The sequence below is a fragment of the Danio aesculapii genome, chromosome 15 (genome assembly GCF_903798145.1).
Source record: "Danio aesculapii chromosome 15, fDanAes4.1, whole genome shotgun sequence".
NCBI classification, from domain to species: domain Eukaryota; kingdom Metazoa; phylum Chordata; class Actinopteri; order Cypriniformes; family Danionidae; genus Danio; species Danio aesculapii.
This window is the reverse complement of record NC_079449.1, coordinates 29552333-29575262: the sequence shown is the minus strand read 5'-3', so window position 1 is coordinate 29575262 and position 22930 is coordinate 29552333. Positions and strand designations below refer to the sequence as shown.

General features: G+C 34.8%; 1 protein-coding gene across 3 annotated transcripts in view; it reads left to right on the top strand.

Annotated features, from left to right (window-relative positions):
• cadm1b (cell adhesion molecule 1b) overlaps positions 1–22930 on the top strand; it is a 350413-nt gene that overhangs the window by 225503 nt on the left and 101980 nt on the right. For all 3 annotated transcript variants that reach the window (XM_056473895.1, XM_056473897.1, XM_056473894.1), the window contains 3 exons: positions 5308–5460; positions 9913–10050; positions 18887–19045. In XM_056473895.1, coding sequence (XP_056329870.1) covers positions 5308–5460; positions 9913–10050; positions 18887–19045 — 450 coding nt within the window. The remainder of the gene's footprint in view (positions 1–5307; positions 5461–9912; positions 10051–18886; positions 19046–22930) is intronic.

Sequence of the window (22930 nt, the reverse complement as noted above, 5' to 3'; positions counted from 1 at the left end):
AGGTCGACTTGAGCGTTCACCACATTGTGAAGAAGGAACTGCAGACCAATGCCCAAGAACTAACTGCAGCTAACAAACAGCCGTTAATTGGTACGTTTTCATCCACCTATTTTTATATCCATTTTTGATATCTACCTAAAAAATCGGTTGATGGAAACGCCGAGATGTACATAAATTTTGAAAATGCGCACATGTGTATATGTATGCGCATAACTGAGTAGGATAAACTTTTTATTTAATAAAAAAGATGCGCATAAACTATAACATTTACCAAACAAATTCCAGTATGCGCATTAAAAAAGTCATGTGATTTTGTTATAAGAGATCATGTGATGATACAAATGTGTGTGAATGTACAAACCAGCAGGCTGACCACAATATAAAACATCTGAAATGTTATTTTGGTCATTTTTAAATGCCGTAACCATTTCAGTATTAGTGTTATTATTTTATCAATTACTTCCAGAACTTTCAAGAGCTTCTGTGCTCCGCGTTTCATGCCTTCAAACACCACCGCGCATTGCATGTCGGCATCGTCTTCTGAGGCGCAAGTAATTTAATAAATAAAGAAAAGAGTCACACAACTTCTCCTACTGCAGCAAATTCCTTTTTTACTGTTGATATTTGGCGCCAGTTAAGCAGGAAGTGGCGATTTTGTTCTCTTTGACTCGTTGGATGGAAACGCTGCTTTATTCGCACGTGTTTTATGCGACATTGTAGTTTTGCGCATAAAGTGAATTCCCATTTTGGAAACATAGCTATAGATCTGCAGCTTCTGGACAAACATCCAAGCCACATGGTGAACTTTATATTTTTCACCAATGAAAAATTATTTACCATTGCTGCTGAAACCAACATGGAGAACGATTGCTTTAATGGTCGTCAATTTTGCTTGGATTTTTTTGAGACACGGTGCATATTTATTTATTTATTTATTTATTTATTTATTTATTTATTTATTTATTTATTTATTTATTTATTTATTTATTTATTTATTTATTTATTTATTTATTTATTTATTTATTTATTTATTTATTTATTTATTTATTTATTTATTTATTTATTTATTTATTTATTTAAACAATAATGCTAATAAATTAATAATTTAAATAATTTAAATAAATAAATAAATAAATAAATAAATAAATAAATAAATAAATAAATAAATAAATAAATAAATAAATAAATAAATAAATAAAAACTATTGTTGCACATGTTGTACTTTTAACATATTCAAACCTAGACGCCCCCTAGTACACAATTTAAAAATTAATGTAAAATAAATAAAATCTGGTTCACATTTTATGCATGAATTAATGTATATACAGGCTGTAGCTAACTGTACTTCCTTGTTTTATACATAAAATGCTTTTTAAACACAGAGACACACACAAACTACATACTATATTAGTACATTCATTGCTGAGCTGAGTTAAATCAACAAAGAAAAGGGTCAAAATGTGTCCACATACCCTTGTTACAGACAATATGTTGTACCCATTGTATTTCCATCAACATAAGTAGATATAAGCTGTTTTTGCAGGACATTCCAATTTGTGTTTGTTTCATCCAACATGCTACATGTAATTTCCTGCGCCGTTTCATTTCTCTTTTCATTCTCCAATCTGTATGTCAAATTGAGCAAGCAGACTAGGACAGCTGAAGAGCATCTGAATCCAGCTGGGACTCAGAACAATCACATTCACTCACTGTCAACCTCTTATACAGACTCTGATGCCTCCCAATTCATAATGCTCTCTAATGAGCCTCGTTCATGCGCAGGTTTGCTTTACAGAGATTTATATCCTTCATATTCTCCCAGACTCTTCTCTACCGTCGTACTGTACTGATGTAGAGAAATTACAGTCCTCCGGCATTACCTGAAGACTCAAGTCATAGATCTGTTTGATGCATAGTGCATAAACTCCCCGTATCAATTGCAATTCAGTCCGAGCACTAAGAAAATCAGCCCTTTCATTTGCCGCCCACCGTCTTTTTGCAGAAAAACAAGCTGGCCTCATCATTATTCTTAGGAATGAGACTTCCAGACGCTTCCCAGGTTCAGGGATGGGATTAAGAGGGGCTTCTTAAAATGCACCATCAAAGGTCTTCAACTTCTGATGGAGCTGCTCAATTAGAGTTTCGACTTCTTGAACTTCTTGATTTTTTTTGGAGTTTGCTCATTTAATGAAACTCCCCAGAACTTCATGATGTAGGATTGTATAACTGGTTCGCAAATCTGATTAATGGTAAATGGATTACTGTATATACAGGCAAGGTGTACTTTTGGTTAAGGATTTTCTCTCAGAAGTTGATTGTAGATTTCACAAAAACTTATATACATAGATTAGAAAGACTGAAGCAGTTTCTTCTAAAGTAATCTTTATTTACAACTGTACTGTATTGAATGTTTATGACTTCCTACTTTCAGAGAAGGTAGTTTAGCGTAGAAACACTTTCACTCAGAAATAGCAAGTTATTTTTGCCATTAAAAACAAGGAAATGGCAAGTAACACAGTCAGGTTAAATTTTGGTAACTGATACCTGAAATATTATTCTTGGTAAATGTGACTTTGGACAACAAATCCAGTTATAAGTGTATTTTTTAAAAAGTGAATAAATAATTTTTCCATTGATGTATACTTGGTAAGGACTTGATAACATTTGGGCAAGAAAACACTATTTGAAAATCTGGAATCTGAAGTTCAGATAAATAATTAGTAAATCACTTTTTGGGCCCTACCATACACCTGACGCAATAAGGTGCAAGATGAGTTTGGCGCGATTTGTTGCTATTTTTAGACCAGCGCAGCAGTAATTTTCATGTTTTGCGCCACTTTGTGGGCTCATAAGTGTGCTGGTCTAAAAAGAATGTGTGTTAAGGCACATTGTTGGCGCGTTGATATTTTGAGGAACTAAAATAGACAGCGCCGTTGACCAACTAGAAGCTGGTCTAAAGTCCAGTGCAGAGCGCCTATGTGGGTCCAAACACGTACACATTGCTTAATACACACAGGATGTACAGTATTACACAAATATCTTTACATGAAAAACAAAAGGATTAAAATGTTACAAAAATTCTTATTTTCTACATAAATTCAAAAACCACTACCTCTAAGCCTTCTTCGTGTCGGGGAGCTTTTTTCAGATTATTCATGACAATTTGCATTTGTATAATGTTATTATTACTAGTTGTAGTATTATTTAAGTACTACTGTGCATATTTAAATTTGTTTTAATAAAAACAAGTTTAGATTTGTCCATTTGTCCATGTGTTTTGGAGACACATGCATCACCATATGGGCCATAAGAACTGGAGTGTTTGGATATAACTCAGTTTTTGACCACACTTCGTTATTATTGTTCATTTGGTTGTTTGCTAGAAATTAGAACTGAATTTAGAAATAGTTTTGAAACAAATCTTTGCGCTCAACAAATGAAAATAAATATGTACGCTAATGGATGTCTTTAGTTGAGTGTACAACACAATTTCCAAACTGTGCTGAAGTAAAGAGAAAGTAAAGAGGCTGAATGGAGGAGGGTTGTTTTTATCCTCGTGCTGCAGACGTTCTGTTTAACTTTTTTCTCACTAGTAAAGCATTTAGTTTTTCTACTTACAAAGTCGCCATGTAAATCGCAAAAGCGGCATGGTGCAACGCAACTGACAACTGAAAAGGGAATGGGAGATGAGACTCTGATTGGTTTAATGCACATTATACAAAAAATACCCTATAACTCATTAAAAAAATGAGCACAACCCTGTTAGACCATGCGCCGGGGTGCAGAGCATATTGTTACGTCCTTAAAATAGCAAAAGTGGATTCGGACATGCCGTTAATGCTTTTCTGCCATGCACTTTAGACTTTGCGCTAGAGCTGCACAATTAATCAAAAAAAACATTGCAATCTCGATTCAACCCCCAAGACGATCTTTATCCAGCATTTCTACGATTCTGACAATCCTATTTTCAAGTTCAGGAGAGAAGCAAAGGCGGCTGCACGAGTCTTTTCATTGTTTCACATACATTGCTCGGCAACATGGACACCTCCAAATGATGTTTAAAGAGTCACATACTGTATTTATAAGGTATAATTCACCTAAATGTCATTTTTGTCTTCATATAATGCTGTATTCGTGGCCGGGAAATCACATGTGATGTGAGCTGTTGACCGTGAGCTGTTATCACAGAGAGGGCGGGCACGCAACCTACTTAATGATAGACGCGTGCGCGTCTACTTTAGTAAACAGAACCTGCATAGGCTGTGAGTAACAGGTAATAAAGTTGTAAATAACATACATTTTGTGGCACAGAGCCGCACGCGAAGTATGAACAGCACTTAGCATTGAAAATGAAACCGAAAGCGTGCACATCATTTAAATAATCATATTGCATTTTAGAGTTATGATTGTGACAAGCATTTGATATGTTTTTTTTTCTTTCATAGCGAACACACAGTTGAGCATGAAAATAAACATTAACAGTGACAGTATAACTACTCTAGCCTATATAATGTTGATTTTACCAGTGAATTAAATTGACTAATAATGTTGTCAATGACAGATTGCAAGCATAGGCCTATATCTCAAGCATAATTCAACATCAGAATTATTATAAGTAGAATATATATATATATTTTTAATTTATAGAAACCAGTAGACCTACACATATTAATTTTATTATTACTATTATTGTTGTTTTACCATGTTTGAGAAAAAACAATAATAATTGCCGACTCATGTTAAGCTTTATTTTACATCTACAGAATCGTGAGAAAATCGTGATCTTTATTTTAAGCAAAAAAAAAAAAATCGCAATTTTCATTTTAGCCAGAATTGTGCAGCTCTACTTTGCGCCTAGACTGTTAAAATAGAGCCCTTACAGTGCAAATGTAGCAATGCATATTACTACTCAGCCCTGTTATTTGTGTTTACAGCTTTGACAAAAGCAACAACTCTGTACATTGTATAAACTAATTCTTGCTGCCCACAATTTTAACTTATCTTTTTTAGTCATCTTAACTCCACTAATGAAACTGGCTAAAAGTAAAACTTTGTATAACTAAAAGACTTTAGTTGAAACCTAATTAATGTATTAGATTAGGTAAAAGTAATAAAAACACTTGTTGTCATGACTTTCTCATATTTATTTTACAGTGTAGAAACAATTATCACTTTGATTTTGTTTATTTTGAACTATTTTTGTGCACATGCATTAAAAATAGACAAGTAAACTGACCAAATTACTTTGTGTTTATCAAACTGCTATAACAACAGAGTCCCAATTCCTAATCTGTTCTGGTTCCCCAGCTTTGAAGGACAGTCGGTTTCAGTTGGTGAACTTCTCCGACAACGAGCTCTTGGTGTCCCTGTCCAACGTGTCTCTGTCGGACGAGGGCCGCTACGTGTGTCAACTCTACACGGATCCACCGCAAGAAGCCTACGCCGACATCACTGTACTGGGTATGATTATCGATTCACCTCATTGATTCCTTCACTCAATTGAACTTGTCTAATTGAATCTCGCCATGACACAATATCAACCAATTACTCTCATGCCGTTTCCAATAACGCGCGGCAAACAAAAAGGAACAGATGTTGCGCTATTGATATTGGTAGCTCGCTTTTGGCAGACGTATTGACTGAATTCCTCTTAGATGTTGAAAAGGCTACATCGAGCGATTCGGGAGTTGGCTTTGTGCTGCTGAATGACACTAACATTAGAGATTTATTATGCAGTGTGTTTGGACATCCTGGAGAGCTGAATGGGATTGAGTGCTCTCTAAAGTAGCATGAGTTTTATGAGGATATGCGTTCTGTCACAGCATGGACTCTTAACCACAGGACATGAAAGCGTGAGGCAAGATATTAGAAAAAGAGCCCTCGAATGGCAGCTTTTGTAGTGACAGACGCTTTAGAGCCATCAGCAAAGCAGAGTATGAGGTAATGTGCGATGAAAAAATGAAACATGAGTAAAACGGCTTGTCAGTCGGTTGAGTGGGTCTGGCACTGTCCAAATACACAATGAGATAATCAGAATATCCAAATGCTTTTGGATCAAGCTCTGAATGTTTCACATATAGATGGAACAATTCGGTTTGATGTTAATCTAGTTATAATTTAGCCAATTCAGTAGCCAATTGCTCTATAAAAGCAGAAAAGGTTGATTGGGATGGGAGAGCTAGTTAGCTACATTGTAAAAAATGAATACAAATAAATATATGTATACAAATATGTATATATACTCAACTGTATATACAGTTGAAGTTAGAATTATTAGCCCCCCTTAGGGAAAAAACAGAAAAACAGAAATTGTGGAAAAAATAAACAGGGGGGCTAATAATTCTGACTTCAACTGTATAACTGTACATGTATATAAGAAAAGATTTAAACTATTTGGTTTATTGCTGGTTCTACCTTTTCAGCATAGTATTTAAATCTAACCCCAATCTGTTGAGTCTCATTGATAACAATAATAATAATAATAATAATAATAATAATAATAATAATAATAATAATAATAATTCATTAATTTTACTTACGGTTAGTCCCCTATTTATCAGGGGTTACCACAGTGGAATGAATCGCCACCTACTCTGCCATATGTTTTACACAAGGGATGCTGTTCCAGGCACAATCCAGCCCTGGGAAATAATAATAATAATAATAATAATAATAATAATAATAATAATAATAATAATAATAATAATAATAATAATAATAATAATAGTAATACATATTAACAAATATTGGGTTTTTTAATGCAATGAGGTAAACAAATAAATGTTTAAAAAAATAATCATAATTAAATAAAGTGACTATTTTGACATTTGACAACACTACTAATACTCACTACTACTACTACTACCACTACTACTACTACTACTACTACTACTACTAATAATAATAATAATAATAATAATAATAATAATAATAATAATAATAATAATATAATGATGATAATAATAACAACAACAACAATAATAATAATAATTATAATATTATTATTATTATTATTATTATTATTATTATTATTTATTAATTAGTACATTACAGAGATTTGAAAAAATTTCTTAATTTTATTGAATAAAAAAATACATACATGATATTTTGTATATATTTATTTTTTTATAATTTATTTATCATCATATAATTGTGTGGTACTTTCCAACCTATATTGTTACAAAGGAGCTCTGCAAAAAGAGTGTCTCAGAACAGCCCACTGAGGAAGCCACAGGCGACAGTAGCAGACCCCTAACTGGGTGAGGTGGGATGAGGTACAAACCTTAGGAGAAACCAAGGATGTCTTGCTGGTTGAGCTTGTTAAAAAGCCTGGTGGGGACCCCAGCACACCAACATCCCATGCTGGAGACCAAAACACACACTATAGGGTATTTTCAGATAGAATGGTGAAAAAAGAGTGTATGATTCAAAAACAACACCTTTTCCACAGTGTTTCCAGGGTTAGTTCACCCAGAAAAGAAAAATCTAAGTCATTTTAAGAACACAAGTTAAGATTTTTTTAATGAAGTATGAGAGATACCATTGAAAGTCTTTGAACATCCATAATGTATTAAATAAACAAATCTATATGAATCAAGTGGTTAAATCCAAGTTTGCTGGAGAGAAATATTCACATTTTTCACACACAAACATAGAAAAAATCACAATTTTGATATATTTTCCTATATAGAAACAAAGGAAACTACTTAGTAAATGCTATGAGTCAAATTATTTATTTTGTATATCTTTTCATTTTTTGACAAATGAACCACACCTGTTTCATACGAAATGAATGATTGTACTTAAAAGGCTAATATGCTAATGTTTTTAGCTTAGCACAGTATCAGAGTACAACAGCTTACCAGAATAACAAGCTGGTTTTATCTCAAAAACATTTATATCATCTGTTGAGTGCTTGAAATAACTTTCTTTGTGAATGGCTGTGGCTTATCATAACAGAATAAGGCAGAATATACTGTTTAATTGTCTAGAACGTGATAAAGGCTATGTCTGTTAGCATTACATTATAAATATACATTATTCTAATAAAAAAATACTTCCATTCACTAAATGGAACCATTTACTGTTGCAATCTTGTGTTGATTTTCTTTACATTTTATCGGTCAAAACATTTATTCAGCTACAGCAACAGCTGAACATCTTTGTTCCTATAATGGATTTCCTGGAAAGTCATAATTGAATGAAGCTTCCTGGAAGTAAATGAAGCAAATTACAAGTGAGAGTTTATCGCTCTATAATGACACTGGTGCTTAATTATTAATTTACCATCACCTATGCCGCCAATGTGACAGACCTAATTAACATTTATATTGGTTTGTTTTACAAAATATGTGCTTCACCTGTAAGAAATCTGACATTTAGTTATATGCGGTAACTACATGGATTAAGGTTAATGTTTATGAAGTAATTATAGTCATGCTACATGAATTATGAATGCTTGATTCTGAACTTTTAGCACAGTTAAGGTTCTTTCAGGCAGGTCTTGACCATTACATTTTAGTTATTTCACAGATATACAGTCAAAAATGAAGTCAAATCAAAACAGAAGGCTTTGGAAGAGGTGCAAGAAAATACTCCACACAGAGCACAAAAACTTGACTTATGTTTTGAAAAGCAACATCTGAACAAAGTTTTATTTGTGGTAAGTGTAACATAAATGTAGTAGCTAACGCTGGCTTGTTGAATTCTGTTTAAATGCACACCAATCTGGTGATGAAGCCGCTATGCTAAGTGGGGTCTGTTTATTCCTTACTAAGTAAAAAGTACGTACTATATGAGAAACGGCACTGTAAAATAACATGCTACCAAACAATTTCAATTATAAAATACTGCAAATATCATCAATTAAAAGTCAGTTAAAAACTAAATCAAAAATTTTGATTATTGGTCAAAAACTTTTACAGTATTTACAATAAATGAATGAGAAGAAATGAAAAGAAATGAAAAGTCAATGGAAAAAAAAAAAAAAAAAATTACCGTGATCTTTATCTACCAAAAAAAAAAGTAAACTGTGTATGTTTAACTGCATATAGTATATTAATAAATAATAATAATAATAATAATAATAATAATAATAATTCATTAATTTTACTTCAGGTTAGTCCCCTATTTATCAGGGGTTACCACAGTGGAATGAATCGCCACCTACTCTGCCATATGTTTTACACAAGGGATGCTCTTCCAGGCACAATCCAGCCCTGGGAAATAATAATAATACTACTAATAATAATAATAATAATAATAATGATAATAATAATAGTAATACATATTAACAAATATTGGCCTTTTTAATGCAATGTTTCACGCAGTGGATGCTTTTCCAGGCACAATCCAGCCCTCGTAAATAATAATAATAATAATAATAATAATAATAATGATGATGAAACTAACAGTCTCTGAAAATAACTGAAATAAAATTATATGTATTTATCAATTAATTTCAGAATGAATAATTATTCATCTTGATCTTTATCTACCAAAAAAATGTCAACTGTGTATGTTTAACTGCATATAGTAGGTCAAAGATAGTTGAGCATGCTTGCTTGACACGTGAGAACCAATGAGATTCATCCTTGTATGTTTGATGATCACATTATGAGTGTAATCTCACATATCAAGCTGGAGCGGTATTTGAAATTTGGATAATCAGATTTTCAGAAATCTCTCAATTGTATTACCATTAGTCTTATGAGTTTGGCACAACGTAAGGGTGAGCAAATGATGAAAATGTTTTCAATTTGATGCGAGCTAACCCTTTAAGTTTTTGATAGTCATCGGCAGATCTTTGAGAAATAACAGTTTGTCCTTTACCGAACATGCTGATAAAAAACATTGATCCAACGCTGAAGAGCTGTCGCACCGTCTCTAATCCTGCTGTTGATCTTCTGCCAGTTCCACCAGGCAACCCAATCTTAGAGTCCCGCGAGGAAATCGTGAGCGAGGGGAATGAGACCGAGATAACCTGCACCGCCATGGGCAGCAAACCTGCTTCCACCATCAAATGGATGAAAGGCGACCAACCACTGCAAGGTCTGACTCAGATCCAAGGAAGATTGTACAGATAAGTCTGCCGCGATTACTGACGTGTCTGATCCGCACCATGCTTTAGCATTCTGCCTTCATAATGACTTTTAATTAAGCCTTCAGAAAGTGTTTCCGGCGAATTGACAAGGCGAGCACAACACACACAGGCATCTAAAAGCGGATTTTTTGGTGCTTTTTAGTCGAGCTTAAATAAGTAGTTTTGAATGAACTCCAACTGTTTACCTCCCACTCAGCAAATGCTGCCCACATATTAGTTCTCACTGGTTAAGGCAGTGCGGGCTGGCATAAAGGAGTGAATGCGCAGGCTGGTTAATGTGCTTATAAACAGCTTTTCTCCATTAGACAGCAGGGTGGGACTGTTGAATAACATTCAGATAGACTACCTGGGGAAACAGAGGCAAACATGGCAGATGATATGGAGCATTTGAACAGAATCTAAGTTTAACGTGTCAACTGTTTATGGATTATAAACATCACAGCTTCATTAACTGCGGTGAAAGCAGTCAGACGGCGGCCTGAGGCGAGAGATTTCGTCTGCTAAATGGATCAAATGCTAGCTAGCATGCAGTAAAGATCACAGAAACTGCACGTTAAGCTAATAATGGCTGGTTTCTAATTAAAAAGCGTTAACAGACAATCTCTGGTCTCATTATGTATGGCTTGAAACAGCATTGATTATAAAGTGTTGGAGGACAAAGGGCACAGAGGTAAATTGTGGCTTATCTTGGGCTATACGTGTTTTTTTGTTTGTTTGTTTGTTTGTTTGTTTGTTTGTTTCAAATATTTTGCTAATGATTTTACATGTAATATTTAATTAATGTAATTTATATTTACAGTTTATTATTATATTCAGAATTTTGACTTAATTTTAGACTAATTGTATTTACCAAATATTTGTTTACTTTTTGTGAATGTTTATGAGCAGTATCACACGAGTAGCAGTGCGATATGGCTGTATATCGCACTTAGTGCCTTAGTGTTTCACCAGTGACTACGTTTACATAGACATCAGTAATCGAATTATTTGCTTTAATCTAATTAAGACAACAATAAGATCAAGGTGTTTACATGAGTTGCTTCTTGAATGTTTCTTTCATGATCCCGTTTTACATGTTATAGCACAAACTTAGATTAACGTCATTGCGTTACCGCGCTATCCGCATTCCCTCCGGAGTTTCATGTATTTTCGGGTGTTTCATTATTAAGTTGTCGACTCTAACTGCAGTTTGGCACTTTCACTTTCATTCCTGCATGCCCTCCTGTGAAAAACGAAATATACAAATGAGATATACTATAAACTGCTGGAAGACTGTTGTTTTAATGGAAGTTCATACCCCATGCTGAATGGAAGAAAAAAAACCTCTGCATTTCACGATGCAGGTGTCTGTGGTCTGCACTGACTTGGTAGGTGCAAAGAGTGTTAAACAGCCATGTGTGTGTGTATGGGTGTGGACTATCCTGTCGCAAAACGCGGCGAAAAGCCCTACATGACGGTAATAGTTCGATTAAGGTGTTTACATGTCTGTACTGCACTTCAATAATGCGACTAAAATCGACATACTCCACATGTCTTAATTCGATTTCTCTTTAGTTCGATTATGACCTTAATCTGATTAAATTAATCAAAAATCTCTGTTTACATGGTAGACTCTTAATCAGAGTATTGTCTCAATCGCATTAAAATCGAATTATTGGTGTTCATGTAAACGTAGTCAGTGATGACATACAGCCATATTGTACTGCTACAAGCGTGATATTGCATTTAAACAACAGTTTGACAGGATAATCGTGTATAAAAAAAAAATCAAACACGAAGAGTCTTAAAATCCTTTTCTACTTTCTTCCGCCATTCATTCACATCTGCAACTCACATCAGAACACCAGAAACTGTTGCTACTTCACCAAAGTCTTTTAGAACTAGTGTTTGAGTGATTCTCTAGCGTAATATCTAAAGTGAAGACAAAACAGGTGATTTTTCTGACTTTTTCAGATTATAAGGCTGAACGCCATGAAATATCAAGTCTAGAGACATTTCTCTGTTGCAATCGGGAGATCACAATAATTAACCCTGAAAAAAAGCAAAGCAAAGCAAAGCAAACGCTATCAGATACACTACCAGACTATGGTATAAATACACCACTACAACATACAAAAGAGCGACATCGACTTTGATCACACCGAACGTGCTTTTACGTTCCAAAAATGGACACTGCAAAAATGCGCACTGCAATGCTATTTTGTTGACAAAAGAAAGAATACTTTTTACTTTAATTTACTTTAATATCTTACGGCTATCAGCCAATCAGATTCCAGAACCTGACAGAACTGTTGGTACTGTAATTTCATAAAGTTTGTTATTTTGGCGACCCTTGAAAAAAAATATTAGCTTATCAATTAGCCTATTAATATTCAAATTAATTATTTAATTTTAGATTTTAAGTTTAATGTAAGCTTTTTATTATAATTTTTTTTTTGTTCACTGTAATAACCCTGCTGTCTTTGTTCAGTTTAATTTTAAGCTTATATATATATATATATATATATTTATATATATTATATATATATATATATATATATATATATATTTTTTTTTTTTTTTTTTTTTTTTTTCCAATTACTAAACAGTTCTCTCAAGTTCAGTTACAAACTAAAAACACTGACTCAAGCATTATTAAAGGGCACACTTTATTTTGATGGTTTAAGTTACATTGCATCTACATGCCAACTAATTATCATTAGATTATAAGTAAGCGGTTAGGTTGGGGTTCGGGTTAGTGTAAGTTGACATGTACTTGCAAAGTTTCTTATAGTCAGTTAAAAGTCTGTCGAAGGAGCAATATCAACAGACATTAAGCAGACAGTCTACTAATACTCAAATGGACCATGAAAATAAAGTGTTACCTTATTAAGAAAACATTTTTAATAATATAATTAATAAATTATACTAAAAACAAAACATTATATTATCAATTAAAATAAACCTTGCCTGAGACAGTAATTTTAACAACACTGACCATTGTATATAAGATGAGATACACTAAGATGAGATACACATAATTACCTATGATGGAAAAAATTATGGCTACCATGATAAATTTTGCCCAATTAATCATATGCAAAATTAGTATGATCCTTAATGAAAGGTCCTCATAGAAGGATGGAAATGTGTCACCATAGGCCTTCAAGTGTATATAATGTACATTAACTCAAGTATTTTTTTAATATCAGTGCCTTAGTATGCGCTGGCAGAAGAAAATGGAGATGAGCTATAGGTCAGTGCCGAGCTGTAATTATTTCCCACTTCATTAGGTCCAAGTAAACCGTCATACTCTGTGCTGCAATTAGCTCAATGCCCTTGAGTTTAGAAATTGTCTTAGGATGAGGGCTAACATGATGGGCAGTAACCTTACAGACAGCTACTGACCTCAGAGCTGCTGCATATGAATTCATCATGCTCACATGTCTGGCCATACATCATTTCAGCTTCATTTCAATTGCAGAAAATGATCTTTAGTATAGTTTTACTTTCTGTTTAACATTAACAACACTGCCAGCTTCAGTTTTAAGTTCTACAAATAGCTAAGCAAATAGCTCAGCTACATTTTCAGTTGCAAGATGTAGCATCATTACTTCTACCTTATCAATATTTGAACAATCAAGACATGTTTCACACAGTTCACTCATACACTCGATCGTTTGAAGCGGTTTCTCATCTATTAACGCAGTAAAAGGAATATTTTAAACTCAGGGAACAAAAAGAGCACTGGATGGATGAAGCAAAATCAATTGAGGCCAAACCTGCAAATGCATCCTATCATTTGCCAGCAATGAACAAACTCTTTATACACACATGTAAAGCTTGGGAATCACTTGGTACTGCAGATAAAGACATTTTCCAACCAAAGGGTACCGGGTGCACCAAAAAAAAACAATAGTTGAAAAGTTTAAATAGTACATTTTCCTGAGAAAATTGTATTTTACTATTTGTAATTTCGTACTTTACACCACCATATTTATAAGTGTTTATGTAAAAAACATGATATGAAGAGTTCAGATGTAAAAGCCGCTAAACGCCGCTTCCGCCAAAAATGAGATAATGACATTGAGTGAATGCTTTAGGCACGTAGTACACCATCAACAAATATATTTGCTTCAAATCATCCAAATCCCAGCATCAGCCCATTCAGAAATAACATTTTGTTGGCAAAAGCCTCTAAACGCCCCTTAAAGCCTCTAACGCCACCGGAATATCCCGAGAACCAATCAGAAGGCGCAAATCGAATCATATGTTTTCAACGTAACAGCAAGATGATACGCCAGCTTTTATAAGGAGACTGTTCGACAGTCAGTGAATGGCAAATGAAGATGTCCCTTATCTCAAAACTCTGTGCATTATAAGAAAAAGAAAACACACTGTACAGTTGGAAGTGTAACATGCATTCATAGCATTTGTTTGCACAGGGACGCTACTTTGAATGAGTCCGATTTACTATACATTAAACGGCAACTCCATTTCACAAAAGACTAAGTTAACCTGCCGTTCTTTTATCCCGCATGGATGCTATATGAGAATAAACTATAGATGAAAAAGAGACCAAGACCTTGAGTATGGTGAGGATGAATAAATGACAGCTTCTGAGAGACATCCCCTTTTTTGCACAGTAGGCCTTACCTTATGTTTTATTTGCTAATGCAAGCTAAGTTTTAAAAGATAAATATAATGCATAAAACTATACATTATTTAAATTACTTCAATAAATTCTATTTTTTTAGTAATGGACAATCCACAGATATTGATGTTCACAATGTATTTACACTACATTATTTGAATCTAACAAGCGTGTTAATATTGCTCTACTTACATTAAATCCAAATCCCAAATATCAGAGATGACAATAGATTGTAAAGATTTAATTAATGTCAATTTTAATGTTATTGATTCATGCGCTTGACAGACTCATTCATTCATTTTCCTTTAGTCACTGGTTTATCAGGGGTTACCACAGTGGAATGAACCGCCACTTACTTGACAGATTTATGTATTTTTAATATTAGGTGGTTTGTGGATGTGTTATATGTTTGGTAAAAAAATTTCTAATTGCATCTTAAGTGATTTGTCAGCTATTTACATTGTCTTGTCCCAATAGGTGGATTTAGAGGTTTTTGCATAAAAAGCAGACGTGGATTTAGCTGGTTTTGACGCAAAAGAAAAGAATTCTGAAAAGAATTGTCTAAAGTGACATTTTTGAGGAAAAGGTATTTCATTTACTAGCTAATAACCTTATCATTACATATAAAATGAAACTTCTGAACCGAGCCTGATAGAAAATGCTCATTTACAAGAAAAGAGGTCAGATGGATTTAGAGGTTTTTGCATCTGAACTCTTCATATAATGTTGGAAGCTGCTATGCCTTGTTGTTTGTAGCCACATTAATTGGCAGAGTTTTTTCTGCAAAATAAAGTCTATTTTCTATCCATTAGTTTAGCGATGTTAGTGAGGAAGCACGATTCACACAAAAATAATGTTCAAACCAAACTGCTTTCTATTTATCGGTGTCAAAAAACACATCCATTTTCAAATCTGTGTGGGAAGATATTTATTCTGAGATCATTTCAAACAACAGTATATGTGACTTCACCCAACTGTGTATTTTGCATAATATAGCAGTAAGCACATACCAAGTTGTATTTTTGATGATTATAATTAGTCTCTCAGCCAGACTGGACTAATATTGTAGGTTTTTGGCACTTTTCAGCTGTTCAGACTGAGGCCCCATTTACACTAATATTTTTTGTTTTTAAACTATCCGATCCGCACCCACACTGGGATTTCACCTAGCATTTCTGAACAGCTCTCCGTCCACACTACACTGCTTAAAATGCACATCACGTGACCACACAGACACTCTGTCATGCACTGCAGCATATGTCCGAGATAGTCAGCGAGTGCTTTGAGCACACCTCCCCAGGTGAGAGCCGTGCACGTTGAACCGTTCACCAAGGATCTTCTGCTGGATTTCATCTCACTACAGTTGTTAAACATAATATTTAATTCATCTTGTCTCTATCTAATGACGTTTTGGTCTTTTGAATCTATTACTTAGGTAATGCGTTTTGGCTGAGCGCAAAGATAAGTTATTATATTAATTTATGTAACCGCTGCTTATTTGACTGATTGATTGCTTATATTGTAGCCTATAAAATCATTGTGCGTCATACTTTTATAATGGCCATTATTGATTAATAAAACTGACATTCGAAAAAATAGAAAAGGTATGTTTCATATTTTTCAAAAAAAATGAAAGGAAGCAGTAATATTATAGGCTCCGTTTCGTTATAACTATGCACACAGTGAAGATGACGGTCATATAAATATGTCGTGTATATGCCTCAACATCTTTTATGTTAAGTTGTTAATATCAAAATGAAAATAGGCAGTTCCTTATATCATGTTTTCATTTTATTGTTAAGATAGTGAAACAACATAGCCAGGGTGATGTGAACCGCCTGATCTCACGAGAAAACATACGTATTTAACGTTTTGTCAGTTTAGTGGCTAATTCGTACGAATTCGTACAAGTTCAGCCGTACAAAATTGTATGATTTTAAAAAGGAGGCGTGGCACCTACCCCCACCCCTAAACCCAACCGCCATTGGGGGATAAGCAAATCGTACAAAATTGTACAAATTAGATCATACAAATTCATATGAATTAGCCACTAAATCAAAAAGGTAAGAATTGCCGTGAGATTGTGTTGATGTGAATGACGTAATAAAGTCTATTTGAAGATTTACCCGACATGTCCTCGGGAGTTTGTTTTCTATATCAAACTTGCGAAGTGTGAACTCACAATGAATGGTTGCAGGGCTAAACTTTGTGCACTTAATGTTAAGAAAAAAGCCCTAATCAGATAGGTGAATGTCTGCAGCCACGCCTCTGTTTTAAGATGTCTCCGTTTCCCCATCCACACTGACACACAGCAACAGTGTTTTAAAATGAAAATGGCCTCTTGAGCGTTTTGAAAAATTTTTGTTTTCAAGGCTCGAAAACTCTGGGGTAGTGTGGACGAAAGGCGTAACCATAGCTAAACGTATGCGTTTTAAACAAAAATTTATTAGTGTAAACGGGGCCTGAGACTAGCTTGAAACCAGCAAAAACGTATACATCCTGTTAACATCAACTTGTAGCTGTCCAACTCGTGCACCACCAACTTGTACAAGTAACCTGTACAACATTATGACCTAACTCACAGTAGAACAACCAAAACTACAATGCATCTTTTGGGAAGTAAACTATTACTTTGTAGTGACATGTGTTTCCCAAATTTTGTCAGAGATCCATAAACTACAATAAAAAATTTCCGTAAATTAGCAGTTTTCCGTGTTTTGTTTTACAGAACAAACCATCATTATACAATAACTTGCCTAATTACCCTAACCTGCCTAGTTAACCTAATTAAAGCCTGTAGTGTCACTTTAAGCTGGATAGAAGTGTCTTGAAAAATATCTAGTAAAATAATATTTACTGTTATCATGACAAAGATAAAAGAAATCAGCTATTAAAAATGAGTTAATAAAACTATTATGTTTAGAAATGTGTTGAAAAAATCTTCTAACAATTCAGGGGGGCTAATAATTCTGACTTCAACTAAATATATATATATATATATATATATATATATATATATAATTTTTTTTAAATGGCGTAAATTGTTTCATTATCTTTAAATAGTCTTTGAAAATAAGGTTTACCGTTAAGCAGAGTTTCACAGCAATTAAATTACATGAGCCTTTTATATTTCAATGGATTCCGACTGTCAGCTTTATTGTTTATTAGCTTAGAAAAAAAAATCATTATAAAAAGTGATCCCAATAATAGGGGCAGCACAGTGGCGCAGTGGATAGCGCTCTCACCTCATAGCAAGAAGGTCACTAGTTCGAGCTTCAGCTGGGTCAGTTGGCATTTCTGTGTGAAGTTTGAATGTTCTCCCCGTGTTGGCGTGGGTATCATCTGGGAGCTCCGGTATGGGTGTTTCCCAGTGATGGGTTGCAGCTGGAAGGGCATCCACTGCATGAAAACATATGCTGGATAAGTTATCGGTTCATTCTGCTGTGGCGACCCCAGATTAATAAAGGGACTAAGCTGGAAAGAAAATCAATGAACGAATAAATGAATGATCCCAATAATATCGCTTCTATACATCTTCATCATTATAGCTGTGATCTGAACTCTGCTGTTGTTTTATATTTAAAAATATATTTAGAATAATGCGTGGTGTGTTATTTGGCTTATGATGGTTTTGGGAAATACAAGTACAATTCAATTCAATTCAATTCACCTTTATTTGTATAGCGCTTATACAATGTAGATTGTGTCAAAGCAGCTTCACATAAAAGGTCACAGTAAATAGGAACTGTGTAGTTCAAGTACAACCTGTGATAGATTTGTTTAGTACAAGTACAGCACTAGCCTGCACCAGTGGGAATGAAAGTGGGAAACCCAAAATAAAAAGCATTTAATTTTCACACAGTAAAAGATTTGTCAGGTGTCTCTGTGCTTCATGCCGTATTGTGATGCTTGGACATCACACACATACACCTAAGAATCTGTCCTACGCACTCTTTATTAAGCATGACTGTTTGTACTCACAAGTCCTTTCTCTCACAATAAATGAAGGTGAAATTTGTCTGAAGGTGACGGTATGGGTCCTCATGACCCTCCTCCCTCTCCTGGTGAACTGGTGTTGTTATTATGAGCAGGCTGGGGTGGGGAGAGCTAGCTTGTTATGGCTGACATGTCACTCTTGCGGCCGTTCCCAGGTGAGGCAACTGTGGAGGAGTTATACGACAGGATGTTCACTGTCACCAGCCGGCTCAGGCTCACCGTCTCTAAGGAGGACGATGGAGTGGCCGTCATCTGCATCATTGACCATCCAGCCGTGAAGGACTTCCAGGCCCAGAAATACCTGGAAGTGCAGTGTGAGTCATCTCAAGATGGAGGGAAACTTTCAACTGTAAAATTGCCTTGTTTTAATTCTCCCACCTGCATGCGGGGTCAATCTGAATGACGCTGTAAAGAGCCAAAGTTACACAATTAGGCCATTTCTCAGGGAATGAACACAAGAGAAGATTAACATGAAAAGTTCACTCAAAAATTTAAATGATTTGCCCTCATGTCATATTTTATCTTGTTTGTGGAACAAATGTAATGGTTTTTAAAGCTTCTTCATGTAGCACTGATGTTGTAATGAGCGAGAAAATCTTTTGTTACACAGTTAGACTTTTTATTAAGAAATTAACATGAGTTAAGCCAAGACTCTTATTTTGCAGGAATTAATTACCCCAAAATATTTTTTAAAGGTGCTGTATGTAAGTTTTTGACTCTTCTAAAGCATACAAATACCATAATATGTATGCAGATATTTAAGAAACATGCTAAGTGAACCTTTTTGTTTATTTGAAAAACAATGCTAAAGTCAGATATTCTGCTTAATATGTGAGTATGTGAGTTGCGTGCCAGAAGGCTGTCTTTGTTTTGTTCTTTTAACCCACCCAATGCCACTTTAGCCAATTATATTTCAGCACCCCACCGCATATTTCATTCATTTATTCAGAAAGGCTTTCAAAGCACACACCCATGACCGAAATGCGACCTCCATTAAACAGTAGCAGACCCTGAAAAGAGACAAAGATTTAGAGTTTCACATTAGGTGGTTAATAATTAGCAGATAATATAAATATTATGAACATAAATATTAGTTGAGCAGGTGACATTGTAACCCAGAGATTTGCAGCGATAAGCAGTTTGGTAAAAGAAGAAGCTGATGAAACGCGACAGAAATCTAAATGCAGCCATTCAGAAGCACAGAATATGTACTCATGAAATGGTAAGGTTTAGAATCTAATAATACATATTAAACCTCTTTAACATTATTAAATTTACATGCTGAATTACTGATATGTGTTGGTTTTGAGTCACAGTGCTATTTCAAAGTTTAATTTCAAACAGTTTATTTAATTTTTAAGATCTGAGGTGAACAATCTGCTGCTGCTTTCAGTAGTATTGCAATAAATGTCATGTAAAATGGCATTCAAGCTCACTTTGTTAGCATTTAACACTGAATAAAGCATAGGAGGTGTACCTGATGTGATCACTGTCAGTTTTCTGTTGTTCAGCTGCAAGAAATAGAAGCCGTTTCTAATATATCAATTTGAGGTGTTGGTTAGAACAAAGACTCCTTTTAATATTCTATCGCGTGCCATCAATCTGGCAACCTGCACTTGCGTTTGCTTTGATCCAGGAATGCAATACCTAGTTCAATCATTGGGTGTCAAATATACTTACTGCACCTTTAAGCTGTGTGTCTTGTTTATTTCCGTTCTTTTTTTAGTAACAACAAATCTACAGTATTAAAGGACAGTTCAACCAAAACTTTTAATTTAGTCATCATTTTCTCATCCTCAGCCTACATAACTGTTGAAAACAAAAGAAGATATTTGAAAAATGTAAGATACCCACTGACTTCCACAGTAGTTTTTTTCTCCTTCTATTTGTTGTCTCTATTATGGCCTTTTCACATGTTTATTTTGTGTTCAACTCAAGAAATAACCCATACAGGTTTTGGTATAACACTGTCAGTAAATGTTTATATTTGGGTGAACTATCCCCTCAAGCTCCAACAATGACCAAATTAATTCAAAAAGAAGTTTAAGTAAACCAATTGTTTTCAATCACTTTGTTTACATGGACATCAGTATTCAAATTGTTTGCCTTAATCTAAAAAGGACAATAATATGATTAAGGTGTTTAGTTGCTTTTTGAATGCTCCTTTCATGATCCTGTTTTATTTGTTAAAACACATAATTTGATTAATTGCTTCACCACGCTATTCACATTTCCTTTGGAGTTTCATGTAATTTTGGGTGTTTATTTTTAATTTGTAGACTTTAACTGCTGTTTGGCACTTTCACTTTCATTCAGGAACATTTCATGCATGCCCCCCTTGACAAAGAGATATTGAATGCGAGTATGAACTACTGGAAGAGTGTTATTTAAGTAGAATTTGATCCTTTACTGACTCCGTAGGTGCAGAAAATAGTGTCAAACAGCCATGTGTGTATGGAATATCATGTCGCAAAATGTCTGTACTGCACTTCAATAATGCGACTAAAATTTGCGTACTCCACATGTCTTAATAATTCGATTTCTGTTTAGTTCGATCATAACCTTAATCAGATTAAATAAATCAAAAATCGCTGTTCACACCCACATAGCGAAACTTCGCTGGCCCATATCTGGCCCACACCATCAGCATTTGCTTGGCCCACATGCCGCAGTGAATTACGGTACATGACTGGACCAAGTCTGGCCTCCATTCAGAGGCAAACATAGACCATATCTGGGCCAAGTCTCAGCCAAGTTAATTACCCATAACTGGGCCTGAACTGGGCCAGATATGTTGGTGTGTCATGACTGCAAAGAATTTTATAAACCTATTAATTGCTTTATGGCCACGCTTTTTCTTGAAGCAACCTGATTGATAGAATTTTTTCTTAAAAGTGGGTCAAGATAGGCCAAACTTTTGTGGCCCACATTTACATTTTTAACATCTGGGTCAAATACTACATTTAATATCTCACCCAAGTCTTGCGTGCAGCCTGTAAGACAGTGCCACCTCTGCCAAACCTGGACCATGTTTGGCCCACATGCTGTATGTCAGTGCCGGGCGAATGCCTGCTGTGCAAGCTTTATGCCAAATCTGGGCCAGAATTCTTTGCTACCTGGGCATGGTAGACTCTTAATCAGAGTATTGTCGTAATCGTATTAAAATCAAATGGTGTCCATGTAAACATACTCATTGAACCACAAATGAATCTTTTAGACTGAACAGTTTGTCTCTTGACTCAGAGTGACTCAGTGATCCATTTGCCGTTTGCAGTTCACTGGAGGAGAAGATTATGAGAATAACAGGTTAAAATGTCAAACCTAAACATATTATGTGAATTCAGAAGACGTGAAATCATATGCATTATTGTAATATCCTTTTGTTGATGTTCATGTTTTAGCCGAGGCCACTGTGAACTGTAGGATTCGTTTTTATTCCTAGCACAGAAGATTTAAAGTCATACTTTATGCGATTGAAATGGAATTGAGTGAGTAAATGATGACAGAAATTAAATTTTGGTCTGAACTATTCCTTTTAACCTGGCCAAGGTCTAGGCATTTGCTTTAATTAAAACAGACCCTGTCTTGTTATGCGTAAGCATGAAATGCTGTCCGCCAAATAATGCATTGATTAAGAGCGTTTGCTGCACCTTTTTTTTTTGTGTGTGGCACGGGAAGTCCTGGAAAGGTTAACCTACCCTTTTGTAATCTTGGCAGAATATTAATTTATTCAGATAGCTGACTGCTCAGGGTGACCTTTGAGAAGAAAAGGCAGGAGGGATCAGCTCAACTGTAACAGCTTGACATTTTGACTAACATAGATAAAAGAGAAGAAGAAAAAACATTTTACAGTACTGTTAAATTGACTGTTTAAATTCATAGCAGTGTCATCCTCCCTCACACGCTTTAGCCGGGCTATAAAAATCACATCCTGTCATGTTCGCACTCTTTTAGGCTCACTGGGTTGACTTAATATAGTGTAATGTGAACACTAAAGCCCACAAGATCTGCTGGCTTCATTGTGCAGCTCTTTGTATTAAGCATGAATGCATAATACACGTGAATGTATAAATGCGAGGGCGCAAATTATGTCTAAACCTGCCGGGGATGTTTTCTAATCAGACTGAGAGGCAGGTATGTGGCCTTAGAATGATAATTAGATAGATACAATAGGTTCAAGGGTACAGAGCCCAATCAAT